This window comes from Cydia strobilella, chromosome Z (assembly GCF_947568885.1).
Source record: "Cydia strobilella chromosome Z, ilCydStro3.1, whole genome shotgun sequence".
NCBI classification, from domain to species: Eukaryota; Metazoa; Arthropoda; class Insecta; order Lepidoptera; family Tortricidae; genus Cydia; species Cydia strobilella.
Window position 1 is genome coordinate 39666236 of NC_086068.1, and position 17273 is coordinate 39683508.

At 37.1% G+C, this 17273-nt stretch overlaps 1 protein-coding gene across 2 annotated transcripts in view; it reads left to right on the plus strand.

Moving 5' to 3' along the window:
• LOC134754829 (ATP-binding cassette sub-family C member 4-like) overlaps positions 1-17273 on the plus strand; it is a 61626-nt gene that overhangs the window by 26805 nt on the left and 17548 nt on the right. For both annotated transcript variants that reach the window (XM_063691257.1, XM_063691258.1), the window contains 2 exons: positions 6401-6564; positions 13790-13924. In XM_063691257.1, coding sequence (XP_063547327.1) covers positions 6401-6564; positions 13790-13924 — 299 coding nt within the window. The remainder of the gene's footprint in view (positions 1-6400; positions 6565-13789; positions 13925-17273) is intronic.

Here is a 17273-nt window from a genome sequence, read left to right on the forward strand (position 1 = left end):
CGTTTTCAGGATACTATTGTTACTGCCACACAGTCTCCGCATAAGTGACGCCGATCTGTTGCGTATAATCGCAAAAAAGTCGTCCGTGTGCGCCTCCGCGAACATTCCGGACGCACTACAGTGACGCGGCAGTCCCATCAGCATCCTGAAAACGTTATTGTACTGTATTCGTAGAGCATTGTACGCTCGCTGCGTATAGCCGGCCCACAGGCTGCAGGTATAAAAAGATTGGCAGAATGCCTTAAACAGTGTCTTTTTCACGTCTTTATTACACCTAGCAAACCTGCGCGCCAGCATATTTCCGGGCACGGCCTACGCTCTACGCTCCTTCTCTATGTCGAGGTCATCCTTGAGGTCCTCGGTAACCCAGTGACCAAGGTATTTGAACGTTTTAGTGACCTTGAAAAGTTCCCCTCCCAAGGTCACAGGGGCTATTGTTTTGTAAGATTTTCTTCCTGCTTTGAAAACAAGTACCTCGCTCTTTTTCCCATTGTACCTTAGCCCATGTTTTACCGAGTACCTCTCAAATATGTCTAGCAACTCTTGAAGTGCACTCATGGATGGGCTCAGCAACACCATGTCATCAGCATAACTGATGTTATTTATGGATTTGCCATCTACGGAGCATCCGACATATGCATTGTTGAGCTCATCCATAAGCTGGTTCACATAGAGATTAAACAACCTAGGAGAGGACAGACCGCCCTGCCTAACTCCACACTCCGGTCGATATTCATCCGAGTGAACGCCGGCCCACCTAACAGAGTTAACTTGGTTTCCGTACCAAAATTTCAGGATCTCGACCAACTCCTCGGGCACACTGGTCTCGTTTGACAACTTTTGCCAAAGTATATCTATCATACGAGACCAGATCGAAGGCCTTCGATAAATCTAAGAAGCAGGCGTTCACTGGTGTATCCCTGCAAGTATAGTACTGGACAGTGCTTTTCAGACACATAATAGCCGACTCAGTGGAAAGTCCTGGTCTAAAACCGAACTGTGTGTCATTCAATTTAATATGTTTAGCTAAATGTCTGTCAAGCAAACTGTCCAGCACTTTTGCCACAACGGTCGCCAATGATATTGGTCTATAGTTTTTGACATCCGACACATCACCTGTCTTGTTTTTAATGACTGGTACCACAATTGTCCTCATCATGTCTGATGGTAAATAAGAATGACTGATACATAAGTTAAATAGTATTGTGAGTACTCGTGGCAGGTGTATGCCAGCATTTTGCAAGTGCTCAATGCTGAGCCCATCATGACCCGGCGACTTACCCCTCTTCATACTTTTAATCGCCACCTGTACATCACACTCCGTGAAACGCACAGTCGACATGAGGGGCTCAGCCTTGGGCTGATTTACAGACATACCTAATGGCGATGTCACTTTAAAATAATCCTTAAATAGGTTGGCAATGTCAATGGGTGAGCACCGACCTTCGACGCTCACAGGAACACTCGGCCTGGGGTTCATACGATTTGTCTCCTTCCAAAATTGTTTAAAGTTTTTACTCGAATGGTGCGAAGCAAGTATATCCATTTTAATTTGCTGATGGTTGTTTTGGCACCATTTGAGCTTCGCTTTAAACACCTTCCGGGTCTCACACATATACGTGTATATTGGTCCATTGGAAGGTTTACCAAACCGCATCCACTCGAGAAACCCAAGCCTCGCCTCCCTATGTGCATCTCTTACATGCTTATTCCAACCAGTTACATAGAACTTTCTCCTACTACTATCGGCAAAGCCAGCCGCCGATGCATTACTTAATGATTTAATAATGTCTTTATATAATATATCTATGCAGTGCCGGTGGCTCACCTCACAGCAGCGAGAGTCTGTACAATTTAACAGTGCCAACGGACACTGCATGTTGCTCAGCTGCTTGTCACATAAGGTCTTATAGTATGCTACTTGGTCGGCATCCCTTTCTCCCCAGCGTATTTTGTTCGTAGCATTACCGGCTATTTCCACTTTTGTTTTAAGAAGCTCGAGATTACACTTGATTACTAGGGGAAAGTGATCCGACCACAATACGTCATGCAATACGCTGATGTCAACAATACTCTGCCAAGCTGACTCAGTTACCACACAATGGTCTAGCCAGCGCTTACAATTTTGATGCGATTCGCTAACAAAAGTGAAAGTTCGCCTGGGTGCGCGTTCAGGTCTCCTAAAATGTACACAGACTCCACCTCCGTTGTATCTATAATTGCACATATTTCACTAAGGCAGTCAGTGAACTCGGCCAGATTGTCCGCTGGGTTAGTTGGCATGTACACCGAGAATAAAAGAAGGGTACGGTTCTGTACTGTTATTTTTATAGCCGTTAGACGCACACTATTGCACTGAACCACCGAGACGTACTATACAAGATATCGAAAAACTTGACTGAATAAAACTTGTAACAAATTAAATCTCTTTCCATTTTGTATAAGTGGCCAAGTCGCTCAGACATATAGTTCCCGAGATATAATCGAAAAACCGAAAAATGGAACCTTCAAACCCCCCTCTCCCACCCAGCACCAGGGTTATGGCCGGGGACTTTTGATACGTTTATCTCCTAACTAGTCCAAACAAAGATACACAGTTAAAAATTGTGTTCCTCGCATTTCCCTCTATACCTTTTTTTGGGCATTTATTTCCTGGCCTATAACTACATTTTGTAGTTTATTTCTATAATAACTATGCTGTATTGTAAGATTTTAATGATTTAGTAATATATAAAACACGGATCATTAAAAAATCGGGGCAAATTAAGTGGAATAACAATATTATCCGATTATGTTTTATTGTGTACTGTGGCAGTAATTTGATTGTCTTAGTCTTTAAAAAAAAATACTTCGTGCACCAGACCAGAGCATAAAAGTAGCATTTTGTGCAGCCTACATCTAGCACAAAGGAGAACTTTACGAGCATGAGAAGTGAAATAGTTATTTGTTATACAAGGGTGCAAAGTTGTATTTTACCCGCGAGTGTAGAATTGAAACACGAGGAAGCGAAAGGATTCTATAGGTGAACCACGAGCGAAGCGAGTGGTTCTAAAATAGAATCCTGAGCGTAGCGAGTGTTTCAACACACGAGAAGTAAAATACATTTGCGCCCGTGTGTAACACAAAACTTTTCACCTCACTATAGCGAGGAAAGTGCAACATCCACAGGCGTTAGATCATCCTCATCACTGGAATCACTCATTTCTTTACGATATTATAACATAAAACTGGAAGTTGTGTATTTTTACGCGAGTCGGCGAGAAAAGGTTTTAAGTAAAAAAATTGTTTACAATGTTGACATTTCTGATGTGTGAAATGTCAACGATGCGTTTTGAAATTGCATCGACTCAACTTGTGCGTTCAGAATTATATTTAACATCATTATAAAGAAACGAACGTTTCTTATGGAATTTTAAGGCTTATGACTTAAAATCATTAAATAAAGCTAAATTTGGTATTTTTTATTAGATTCTCAAACCATTTATTTAATGATAATTAATATCGAACGAACCATTATCATGAGCGTTTTACGTTTTGTTATCTGTCAAGCTACTTAAACACGCTCAATCCAAGGTCAAATTACTTTCCCCACTAGTGGATAAAACGCGTTTTTCCCCGCTTGTATTGAAGGATAAACGACAACTTTCCGAGCTAGTGAGGGGAAATAGTTATTTGTTATACAAGGGTGCAAAGTTGTATTTTACCCGCGAGTGTGGAATTGAAACATGAGCAAGCGAAAGGATTCTATAGTTGAACCACGAGCGAAGCGAGTGGTTCTAAAATAGAATCCTGAGCGTAGCGTTTCAACACACGAGAAGTAAAATACATTTGCACCCGTGTGTAACACAAAACTTTTCCCCTCACTATAGCGAGGAAAGTGCAACATCCACAGGCGTTAGATCATCTTCATCACTTGAATCACTAATCAATTATCATGAGCGTTTTACGTTTTGTTATCTGTCAAGCTACTTAAACACGCTCCATCCAAGGTCAAATTACTTTCCCCACTAGTGGATAAAATGCGTTTTTCCCCGCTTGTTTTAAAGGATAATAGACGGCTTTCCGAGCTAGTGAGGGGAAAAATACCTATTGTGTAAGAAAAGTACGATACATGATACATAGTTCTATGCTTTACAGTACCTATATATAAGAAGTGCCGATTAGTACATCACCTCACCACCTGCACTCACACGATCTCATACACCTACACACACACACACACATACACACACACACACACACACACACACACACACACACACACACACACACACACACACACACACACACACACACACACACACACACACACACACACACACACACACACACACACACACACACACACACACACACACACACACACACACACACACACATTTAATGTAGATAAAATTGTATTAGCTTAAGTTTTCTTTCTGCTTTTGTTAAACTAAAAACTACTTGATGCTACGGAGGAGCGGGGCTTCCTGATACACGTATAATATACCTAACTTAAAAGGAAGTCCCAACTTACTACCTTGTAATGTAACATTTTATTACTGAAATAAATATTTTTTTTTCTTGTTTTTCAAACAATTAATGATTTTTTTTTAAAAACGCACCCGTCACGGATATATATATGTAGTATCAGTAGTATGCCAAAATATCACAAATAATTCGTAGCATAACCATCTGCGAGGATATTACCGTATTTGTTGCGGTTCTTGAGATATTTCAAAAAATCCTTAAAATGTTGAATTTGGTTTTTGTGTTTTTTTCCATAGAAACAATTAATGATTTAAAAATAATAATTCATAGTAGTAGTAGTAAATCACTTTATTGTACAATGATTTTACAATGAATTTTATTTTTTAACAACATTAAGTTTTTATTTTAATGATTTTATAAATGTCATCAACGTCCAAATATTCTTTATAAATTGCTGTTATGTTTTAATTTAATTTATTTAATTTTAATTGTTTTTTTTTATTGTGATGTGTAGGGACTATGTTGTCTTTTAAATAAACGGATTTATTTATTTAAGGGATCCCTCCCAGCTAACCTTAGAGTAAATAGCATTGGCATAGTATTACCATCTGAGAGGATATTACGGTTCGTTTTGCGGTTCTTGAGTAATAATGATTTCTTGTTCCTGCTCCATACATTTTTTTTTTCATTCCTAATCGTCTAAAATTCATTAAGTTACCATAACAATGCTGGGCTAAACCTATTTCAATAAAATTATTTCGTCCCACAGTGACCGTTTGCAAATGATCAACAGTACCGAACCCTCTCCTCTCCGAAATCCCGCTTGTTCCACTGTAAGAAAGTTTTCGATTTTTGGAGACATTCTGTTCTGCAATCCTATTGCAAACAGCTTGTAAAAGCTTGACATGAGGCTGATTGGACGATAGTTTGCGATGTCCTTTGGGTAACCTTTCTTATAGAGGATTACGATTTCAGACTCTACCCATTGTTTAGGGACTTTTTCTTCAATAGTATATCCTTGGACGCAATCAACATATCATTAGTTATTTCATCGCATCCTGGACTTTTACCAGTTTTCATTTTCTTTAACAGTGAGTACTTATCTCGTTTTCATCAAAAAGCTCTGGATTTTCGTCTCTGTTTGTAAAGTTTGCTTCACTTTTATATGATGATCTGTTTTTAGAGGACTTGTAAAGGTTTTCATAGAAAGAGGTAGCTACTTCTAAGATGTTTGGTCTCTGTATACATTATTATTTAATTGTGAAATCCATTTCTTGCCACAATTGAGCTCTTTATTGGCTCTTTTTATACTTTCTGAGCTTTTTAGGTGTTTTTCTATTATTCGTGATCTGTGTTGCTCATACTCCTTTTTAATTTTTTTGTTGACTTGTTTATATAGCATACATAGCTCAGCTGGGAACTTGAAACTTGGTAAAATGGCATTATATTAAAATAGACGAAAACTGATTTCACCGTTCTCGAAAATTCATTCCATAAGTTGGTGAAAAAGGGTAGAAAGTTTTCGTGAACGAATTTTTTTAAACATTTTAGTGAACTTGAAATGTTGTAAAAAGATAATATTAGAATACAAGAAAAGTGATATCAGCGTTTTTAGAAATTCAGAAGAGGGATTGTACCGAGTACAATTATTTTCAGTTAGGGGCTAGAAACTTCGTAGTTTGTGACAGAGAAATCTAATGCGTTGTATAATTAATAATTATATTAGACAAATGATTGGTTAATAATTTGTTTAATAAAGATAGCAGTAAGGACGGTTGTCCTTAATGCTATCTTTTACTGCGTATTGCTCATGTAGAATATATATTAGGTATATATATATATAACCACCAACATATAAATCCACGCGTACGAAGTCGCGGGCACTGTTGCCTTGTCTAGTATATTGTAATATTTGCGTTGGTTTATTTAGACATAGATGCAAGTACCGTGGGGCTGGCGATCACGCAGTCGATATCTCTGACCGGCATCTTCCAGTGGGGCATGCGCCAGTCCGCCGAGATGGAGAACCAGATGACCAGCGTGGAGAGAGTGCTGGAGTACACTAACCTCACACAAGAACCTGCTTTGAGAGCCGTAAGTCGATATCCCTAAGCAACATCTTGCAGTTGGTCAATCCGCAGAGACGAAGATCAAAAGATCAGCGTCGAGCTAGTACACTGGTCTTACTCAAGAACTTACCTCGACGGCCGTAGGCATAAGTACCTACAGATGTAACAAGAAGTTTTAACGTGACACGTCTTTAAAATTGGTCTGAAAGGTCATGTACAAAAACCACATGTCCCACCCCACGCCCTCCAGGCGGGATGACGTTATTTTAGAAGTTACAGGGGGGGGAGGGGACACATTTTACCACTTTGGAAGTGTCTCTCGCGCAAACTATTCAGTTTAGAAAAAAATGACATTAGAAACCTCAATATCATTTTTGAAGACCTATCCATAGATACTCCACACGTATGGGTTTGATGAAAAAAAAATTGAGTTTCAACTCCAAGTATGGGGAACCCCCAAAATTTATTGTTTTTTTTTCTATTTTTGTGTGAAAATCTTAATGCGGTTCACAGAATACATCTACTTACCAAGTTTCAACAGTATAGTTCTTATAGTTTCAGAGAAAAGTGGCTATGACATACGGACGGACGGACAGACAGACAGACATGACGAATCTATAAGGGTTCCGATTTTTGCCATTTGGCTACGGAACCCTAAAAAATGCCACATATCGCGCATACTATCGATTACGATTTTTTTCTATTTTTTAGGATAAGCAAATAAAATTTGAGTTTAAATGGATTTGTTATACAATTTCCATTCTATACCAGTACCATGACTCACTGACAGTGTCAAAACTGACATATACTCTAACGTTTACGTAATTTACTTTCTATACATCTCGCTCGCACTAATATGTCAGTACGAGCGAGATGCATAGAAAGTAAATTACGTAAACGCTAGAGTATATGTCAGTGCCGAACTGATGGTAGCCGTACTGATATTTGACTGTCCATTCCATAAATAACGATACTTTTGCATACATTGTTAACTGAAAGTACCCTTAAGAAATACTATAATAGTTATTTGTTATACAAGGGTGCTAAGTTGTATTTTACCCGCGAGTGTAGAATTGAAACACGAGCAAGCGAAAGGATTCTATAGGTGAACCACAAGCAAAGCGAGTGGTTCTGAAATAGAATCCTGAGCGTAGCGAGTTTTTCAACACACGAGAAGTAAAATACATTTGCGCCCGTGTGTAACACAAAACTTTTCATCTCACTATAGCGAGGAAAGTGCAACATCCACAGGCGTTAGATCATCATCACTGGAATCACTCATTTCTTTACGATATTATAACAGAAAACTCTGGAAGTTGTGTATTTTTACGCGAGTCGGTGAGAAAAGGTTTTAAGTAAAAAAATTGTTGACAATGTTGACATTTCTGATGTATGAAATGTCAACGATGCGTTTTGAAATTGCATCGACTCAACTTGTGCGTTCAGAATTATATTTAACATCATTATAAAAAAACAAACATTTCTTATGGAATTTTAAGGTTTATGACTTAAAATCATTAAATAAAGCTAAATTTGGTATTTTTTATTAGATTCTCAAACCATTTATTTAATGATAATTAATATCGAACGAACCATTATCATGAGCGTTTTACGTTTTGTTATCTGGCAAGCTACTTAAACACGCTCCATCCAAGGTCAAATTACTTTCCCCACTAGTGGATAAAACGCGTTTTTCCCCGCTTGTATTGAAGGATAAACGACAACTTTCCGAGCTAGTGAGGGGAAAAAATTTATACTTAGTCATGTTTTAAAGAAAACACATGCATTTTACTTTCCTCGTATTCGAAATGAAAAGTAGAGTGTTTAACTCGGGTGAAAGGCATCATTTCATCCCTTGGTTAACAATCTACTATTTTCAATAATTAATTACAGCGCCAGTCCGTGTTGAGTAGCTGAATTACAACGGCGTTAGGAGAGCTTTTGCAAGATAATTAAAGAGGATAATATTATGTCTCATAACCAGGCAGGGTTGTTACAACCCTAGCACTTCAATGGATTTCGCTCGCAGTTTACGATGCCTGCTCATAACTTTGACATTAACATTATACTTATTTTAGATATTATACATTATATATTATATTATCGCTGATCAGTTCATAATAATAAAAAGACCGTGGTTTATGTTACCTACAGTTGATATTCATTCTAGAAATGTCAACCGGTAACACCCTATTGGTATGGAAAGTTGCTACTAATGCATGCCGTGTATGCCGTGTTGTAAGGGTGTAACTATGAATGTGTGAGTTCGGCGACGCACACAGGGGTATTGGACGCCGATAAGCGGTTATAGGCCTTAATTTACGTTATGGTGATTTTTAGGGTTCCGTACCCAAAGGGTAAAAACGGGACCCTATTACTAAGACTCCGCTGTCCGTCTGTCCTTCTGTCCGTCTGTCCGTCCGTCCGTCTGTCCGTCTGTCTGTCACCAGGCTGTATCTCATGAACCGTGATAGCTAGACAGTTGAAATTTTCACAGATGATGTATTTCTGTTGCCGCTATAACAACAAATACTACAGCAAATAATATAGCGGCAACAGAAATACATCATCTGTGAAAATTTCAACTGTCTAGCTATCACGGTTCATGAGATACAGGCTGGTGACAGACGGACAGACGGACAGCGGAGTCTTAGTAATAGGGTCCCGTTTTTACCCTTTGGGTACGGAACCCTAAAAAGGATATAGTAATATATAAATGTACCCCTTAGTGTAATATTTACCGAATTATGCATGTAATGCAATTACATTTCAGGAAAGGTGGATGGTGGATCTAGTTACATCATTAAGACCATATTAACAAAAATAAATAAATATTTTTTAAACATACTCATTTTTTAACATTTTTGTTTATTTGAATATATACAGTAATATTATTAATTATAATCAATTTTTTGTCATTATTTTTACCTGACTATATATATTTATTTTGTCATAATAAAATGTGTATGTCCGGATTTTTGGGTCAAATACCCCTGTGTGCGACCATGGTTTTCATACTTGAAAGTTGTCATTTCAATCTACTATTATTTCCCATTATCATATCCATTTTCCAATTAAGAGTATCAAGTTAAGATTAAAAACGCGATTTTAATACCCTAATGTGAGCTCTTCAACTGTTAACTAGAATAAAATAAAACATGAGAACACAGAATATAAACACTTTTATTTATTGAAATAGGTACACTAAATCATTAGGTGAGAATTTACATAATTAATTTATCTAATTCATTAATAACATTAGCACTATCAGTGTTAGGCACAGCAAATATAAAAACAAATTTAGTAAACGATTCTACCATTATTAATAAATATTTGTTATTTTGTGTAGTTTTAACGAAAGGGCCTACATGATCCAAGTGCAATGTGTGATATGGTCTAGCGAACTTTGGCAAGAGATGCAAGTGACCTTCTTTTGAACCCGTTTATTCTTATTGTATATGCAATTTAGGCAATTACTAATATACTTCTTTACTATGCGTCGAATTTTATGGAACCAATATTTATCCTTAATTCGTTCTACCGTTTTATCTACGGCGAAATGACCAAGGTCGTCGTGGTTACATTTGATAATTTGCCAAATACACTGCTTAGGGACGACCTAGCGACGACCTTGACCAGTCCGTTTGTACACTTTACCACCTAGAAGCTCGTAATTATTAAAAATATTTTTATTTATATCAGCCTCTCCTGATTCAAGAATTTCCTTTACTCGTATCTTAACGATTTCGGGATCTTGCAATTGTACAGTTAACAACCAATCGGCTTCGGTAACGACATAATAATTTTGAACGGGGAGCCTAATAAATAAAGTCGGAATTTTTGTAACGACGCAATGATAGCCAATAACTCTAATTCGAACGAATGATACTTTTTTTCATCGTTAGACGTTTGACGACTATAATAGTGTACCGGTTTTTCTCCTTCGTCCGTAACTTGCATTTAAATTCCTGCAATTCCGGCTCTGCTAGCGTCCGTGTAAAGTACACATGCTTTATTTGGATCATAAATAGTCAGTATATTATCAGACAACAGTGCATTCTTTAAAGTTTCGAAAGCTTGTTGTTGACTACCTCCCCAGGACCAAGTACTATATTTTTTCAATAATTTTGTAAGAGGGCTCGATAAAAGGGCACAATTTTTAATAAATTTACGAAAGTAACTTATAAGCCCTAGATATTGACGTAATTGGTGAACAGTTTTTGGTTCAGGGAAGTCTTTAACAGCCGCAGCTTTCTTTTCACTAGGCTGTTTAGTATTATGTTGTACTTTATACCCTAGAAACTCGATTTCAGTTTTTAGGAAATGACATTTTTTTAAATTTAATTTTAAATTATGCTCCTTAAATATTTTCAGAACAGATTCTAGCAATGCCAAATTCTCCTGGGGTTTCACTTATTAGCAAGACATCCAAATAAATTATTATTTTACCGAAACGCAAATTTCCCAATACTTTGTTCATCATTTGTTGAAAGCATGACGGTCCATTGCAAAGGCCGAACGGGAGCTTAAGGAATTCGTAATGACCGTCTTCAGTTATAAAAGCGCTTTTTTTAATCGAATTGCACTCATTTTGATTTGGTAGTAACCACTTTTGAGATCTAGGCTAGTAAAATATTTACAACCTTGTAATCGGTCTATAAGGTCCTCTATTCGTGGCATAGGGTATTTATTTTTGACTGTTATTTTATTCAGGGCCCTGTAGTCAACACACAATCTTTTTTCGCCATTTTTCTTGTCCAACACGGGCTACGGGGGGCTAGCATAGGCGGAATTACTTTCCCGAATTATGCCACTTTCTAATAATTCGTCAACCATTTCGCGAATAATTTTTCTATTACCATGTGAACTCCTATATGGCCTAAATTGAATAGGTTTTGTGTCGTTCAATTCGATAATCATCTCGTGATTATCAACTACTCCTAAATCTTTGACGCTACTCGCGACACACTCACCATACTTATGAAATAATTGCACTAACTCATTACGGTGTGAATCAGAATCAATTTGGGTCTCACTTATCACATTGCTATGATTTGTTTTTAAGTTTAAACGATGTTTACTTTTGTAATTTTATTTTATGTACTCTGGACGTGTAATTTACTTTATCAATAAATATATGAATATGAATATGAATGAATATTGCAAAAATTATCAAAAGATTTTTGATAACTGTATGTCAATACATCTCCCACACGTGAATACATAATGTCTGGACGTTCAGTAACATTACGACCTATTAATATATCACAATCAGATAACTCGTCCATAACATACATATAGGTATTTATATTCTCCAGATCAAGACTATCTAATTTCAAAGAGACTTTCAAGGACTTGAACACTGTCTTATTAATATCTTTTGAAAATCCATGCAATGTTATTGGTGGATCCAATGCGGTAGTTGTTAACGCATATTTATTAACTAACGTTTGACTAATAAGGCTACAACTACTGCCGGGGTCAATAAAAGCTTCATGCTCGAATTCGTTATTAATCGTCACTTTTTAGAAAAACCTAGTTTTTGATTCGGTATTTCCAATAAACTTCTCCTGCTTTGCAACCTTCTGATTCTTTTTGCTATAGCATACCGACTCGGTGTGACCCTTTTTACCACAAAATTCACATTTAATCTCGCACTGATTTCTTTTATGCGCTCCACCACAACAAAAACATTTAATGCGATTTTGTGGCTGTCCGGTCTTCACAGAATCGGAAGTTTGGTCCACAGAAGACGAAGTCGTTTGTCCTACACTTAAATGCGATGAAACCGATTTATTTCGCGTATCAATTTGTTTACTATGTCCGGGTATCGTTTGCTTTGAGACTGATTTGCTTTTATATTTACGACTGTGCAAAAAACTAGCTAGACTGTCACAAGTATTGAAATTACCGGCCTCTATTGAACTACTTAACGTACTATCACGCATATTACCTAAAATAATTGATATAATATCGTGTTCCGTAAAATTCAATGCAAGCCTATCAATCTTGCATTTCTGCTCTAAGAAAAATTCATATAGAGATTGTTCTTCGTTAGGTTTACGCTCAATTATTTCTTTTAAACATTCAAACATGTTTTGTTTAATCTGAAATGTTGTCGAGATTTTACTACGCCACGTATGCCAATTCCAATTTGTCCACTCACACTAGTTCGCAACAAGGAGTCGTACCAAATTTTAGCCGAACCTATTAGTTTATTAAGAGCCTGATAACGCGTCATTCTATCGCTCCATGCAAACGTACGAGTATACGATTCGATTATATTTAGCCACGCGTCGACATTGTCCTTAATAGGGTCAAATTCAGGTATCATACTGTTAAGTGAAATCGCACTAGATGTACTCACAAACTCGCCATCGTCTGATTTCGGTACCTTCTTCTTCTTTCTGCGAGGAGGCGGAGACGGCGTCCTCGTTGACGCTGAGGAGTATGAGGACGATGTGGGCGAAGGCGAACGAGATCGCTTATGTTTCCTCATTCTGCCAGAACTTCTGATGTGAGCTCTTTAACTGTTAACTAGAATAAAATAAAACATGAGAACACAGAATATAAACACTTTTATTTATTGAAATAGGTACACTAAATCATTAGGTGAGAATTTACATAATTAATTTATTATTCTATATTATTTACGAGATAGATATTAAGATACGACGACGACGAGAGACGAGATAGATTTTAAGGTACTTATTTATTCTAATATGCAATGCAAAACAATTGTACAACAATCAGGGATAAGAAATCAAATCAGAACGATACCGAACATAACCGTATATAGTTACTTTACTCGATGGCGTCAGGAACAGAAATGAGCGCGTACGCGTAGCCACGTGTTTTACGGTTTTTATTCGAAGCCCCGTCCAGGTAGCAGACTGCCTAGAATGGTCCTTGAATTACGTCAGCCGGTCACAGATGGCGCCACTGACAGGTTGATGAAGTGAAACGCTGCTGTTGCGCCCGCGTTCGATGCCGTAGTACCAATTTGACAGGCGCGTCGACAGGTATCGCCAACACTAAATAGAATATTTTTCCGAAAATGTTCAGTTAAATGCCTACAATCCGAAAAATAGTCTTGCATCGTGGTTTCATAAAATCACAAAACACAAACAAACATTACCTATTAAGATGAAAGAAATATAGAATTGAAATGTACCCCAAGATAGCCCAGTGCGTGCGGGGATTTCTTCGCATAGGTATTCACCAAACACTGACACCCTTTCTACTCACAGGACGAGAAAGATAAACCACCCCCCGACTGGCCATCCGACGGCGCCATTCACTTCGACCAGTTGAGCCTGAAGTATGCGCCGGAAGGCCATTACGTGTTGCATAAACTGCAATTTAACATACAGCCTCACGAAAAGGTAAATGTTTGCATACTTGCATGCATGCCTCTCGCTTACCGACGTTTACCGAGGGTAGGCAAGCATTTGTGTGTAGTGTAGCTACCTAACTTCTCGAAATTCATCTGTGATTCGCCTTTGGCGATACCTAAGTATCTCCTCTACGTGATGATACGTACGATAATTGTCGAACAATTTTTTTTTACATCACCTATTCGGAAACTGGATTTTTCTTCCCTGCTAAGAGGGATCAAAGTGGCACTTTTATGTTCAAGGACATTTTGTTGCCAGTATGAAATATTGACACAAAGACATATGAAATTAGTATGCATATAATCGATTACAATTTCTTTATATAATCGATTACGTGCATACAATTTTCCTAACTTAAATAATATTTTGTTGTAATTGTAAACAATAAATGTAATTAACGTATTTTAAAAGAAAACTATGAAAACGGATTATATCGCGTATATTGAATTTATAATACATCCCGACGTTTCGAACTCTTTACAGCGTTCGTGGTCAACGGGTGACATACATACAAATTCAATATACGCGATATAATCCGTTTTCATAGTTTTATTTCATGAGTAACTATCGCGGTAACCGAAGACAATATAACGTATTTTAAATTAATTAATAGCATATTTAAATTAAGTAAATTAATTAATTAGCGTAATATTTACAAAGAAACGTAAAAAAACATTAGTTTATAAATTAATTTTTATTTTGACATTTAGGTCTCCTTATACTTGTCTAAATCTAGAAACAAACGGAAAGAGAAATAATTTGTTAATACACGGGCTCCCAGAACAGAAGGACGAGTCCCAAGAAGAATTGAAAACGCTTGTTATTTCCACCATGAAATAAATTGACGTGAATCTGAAAGAAGATGAAATTAATAGAATGCAGAGACTAGGAAAACGAGAAGTGCAAGATGGAAAAGTCAGACCTATTTTACTGGTCACAACAACTCTTCAGCGGAAAGTGCAAATATTAAAAAACAAGAAAAAGATGAAATCTAATACATACATTACACAAGACTTGTCTAAAGAAGCTCAACTCAAAAAGAAAGAAAAAAGAAACATCAATAAGAAAGACAATGAAAACGAGAAGAGGAAGAGATCTGAATCCCCGAGCCCGACATCTAGTAATAATAAAAACAAATTAGGCAACTCGAAAATAAGGAGATGGGATACTTTTCAGTACTTGCGGCAAAGATCAAGCTCATTTTCCGACGCCCACTCAGACCGACCCGAAGACATACCTGGTACCGGCCGGACACCCACAACACAAACATAAAAAACAACCACAAAAACAGCCCCCAAGCCGGCTGGTCACCGTGGGGGTTACCGACCACAACCTTCCGAAATCGCAGGAAAGAACAAACAATATTAAAAACATATATATCAACACTTACAACACCAGATCACTGTCTAAAGAAGAACAGCTGATAGAATTAGAATCTGCCCTAAAACACATAAAATGGGACATAATAGGCCTAGCTGAAATAAGAAGAATGGGATACAACATACTCGAAAGAGAAGACTATATACTATACAGCTACGGAGAAAATAAAGGAATAAGAGGAGTAGGCTTCATGGTCAAAAGCACATAAACCGCTATGTAGAAAACTTTCGATATACCTCAGAAAGAGTATGCTCACTCGACCTGAACATTAACAAATTCAATTTCTCTATAATACAAGTGTACGCTCCGATGGAAAAATCAAGTAAAAGTGAAATAAATACCTTTTATGAAAATATAGAAGAAGCTATGAGCAACAGCCACAGAAACATAATTTTACAAGGGGATTTCAATGCCCAGATAGGGCAGACAGAGCCAGAGGAAAGTGCAGCTTTAGGAAAATTTGGGTATGGCACTCGAAGCCCAAGGGGAGAGAAACTCGTTCACTATGCAATGGAAAACCAACTGAAAGTCCTTAACACTTTATACAAAAAGAAAGAGGGTAGACGCTGGACATGGATATCACCTGGAGGCGACACAAGAAATGAGATTGACTACATATCAACAAATTTCCAACATAACTTCAAAAAGTGTGAAGTCATATCCAACCTACAACATAACAGCGACCACAGAATGCTAAGAGCCACTCTATGCATAGATAAACCTCGTAAATCTAGGAAAAACTTCAATAGAACTCTAATGACAACACCACCTGAAAATCTGGAAGAACTCCATGAAAAAATACACAAAAAAATTGAAACCTTATTTACAGACATTAGCCCCTACAACGTGCAAGAACTCTACAACAAATTTGAGGATGTACTAAAAGAAAACTTGTACTAAAAGGAAACCCAATACGGGACGACTCGATAGAAATATTTTGTCAAAAGAAACACTAATACTAATAGAAAAACGCCAAATTTTAAGAAATACACAATTCAAGACTAAATCACAAAGAGAAGAACTATCTAGCCTTTACAAGATTACCAAAAATAAAAGAAAAGAGGATATCAAAACCTACAAATTAAATGTCATCAGAGAGAATCTAGAAAAATCAGGAACAATAAAAAAGGCACAAAAAATTCTAAACACAGGAAAACCAATCATGCCAAAACTGAAAAATAGAAAAGGAGAAGAAAAAACCAGCAGGAAGGATATCAACGAAATTGCCACAAATTTTTATGAAGAGTTATACGCTTTAAAACAGATAAACCAGACAACAACAAAACATAAGGAAAAGAGAAATCAAAATGTAGATCCACTTACAGTAGAAGAAATACAAAAATCAATACATAAACTTAAAAAAGATAAAAGCCCAGGGCCAGATAACATCAAAAATGAAAGTAACGGCCAGATAACATCACAAATGATGAAACCAGTAATAGCAGTTCCACTAACAAAAATATTTAACAAAATCTTAGGAGAAAACGATCAAATACCTACTCAATGGACAGAGGCACATATATCCCTACTATACAAGAAAGGAGACCCACAGGACATATCAAACTACCGACCAATTAGCCTAATGTCTAATATTTACAAGATTTTTTCAATGACAATACTACAGCGCCTTACGCCTATTCTAGATAATGAACAGCCAACAGAACAAGACGGATTTATGAAGGGTTTTTCCACAACAGACCACCTTCAGACCCTGTCAAATAATTGAGAAACACACAGAGTTCCAGATACCGCTTTATGTAGGATTTGTCGACTTTAAAAAGCTTTCGACTCGATTACTCATACATCCATATGGCAGGCACTAGAAAATCAAGACATTCCAGAAGTCTACATACAGGTCATAAAAAAGATCTATGAAAAAAGTACAGCCAGAGTAAAAACAGATAAAATAGGAAGACAGACCCAGATCAACAGAGGGGTAAGACAGGGAGACCCAATG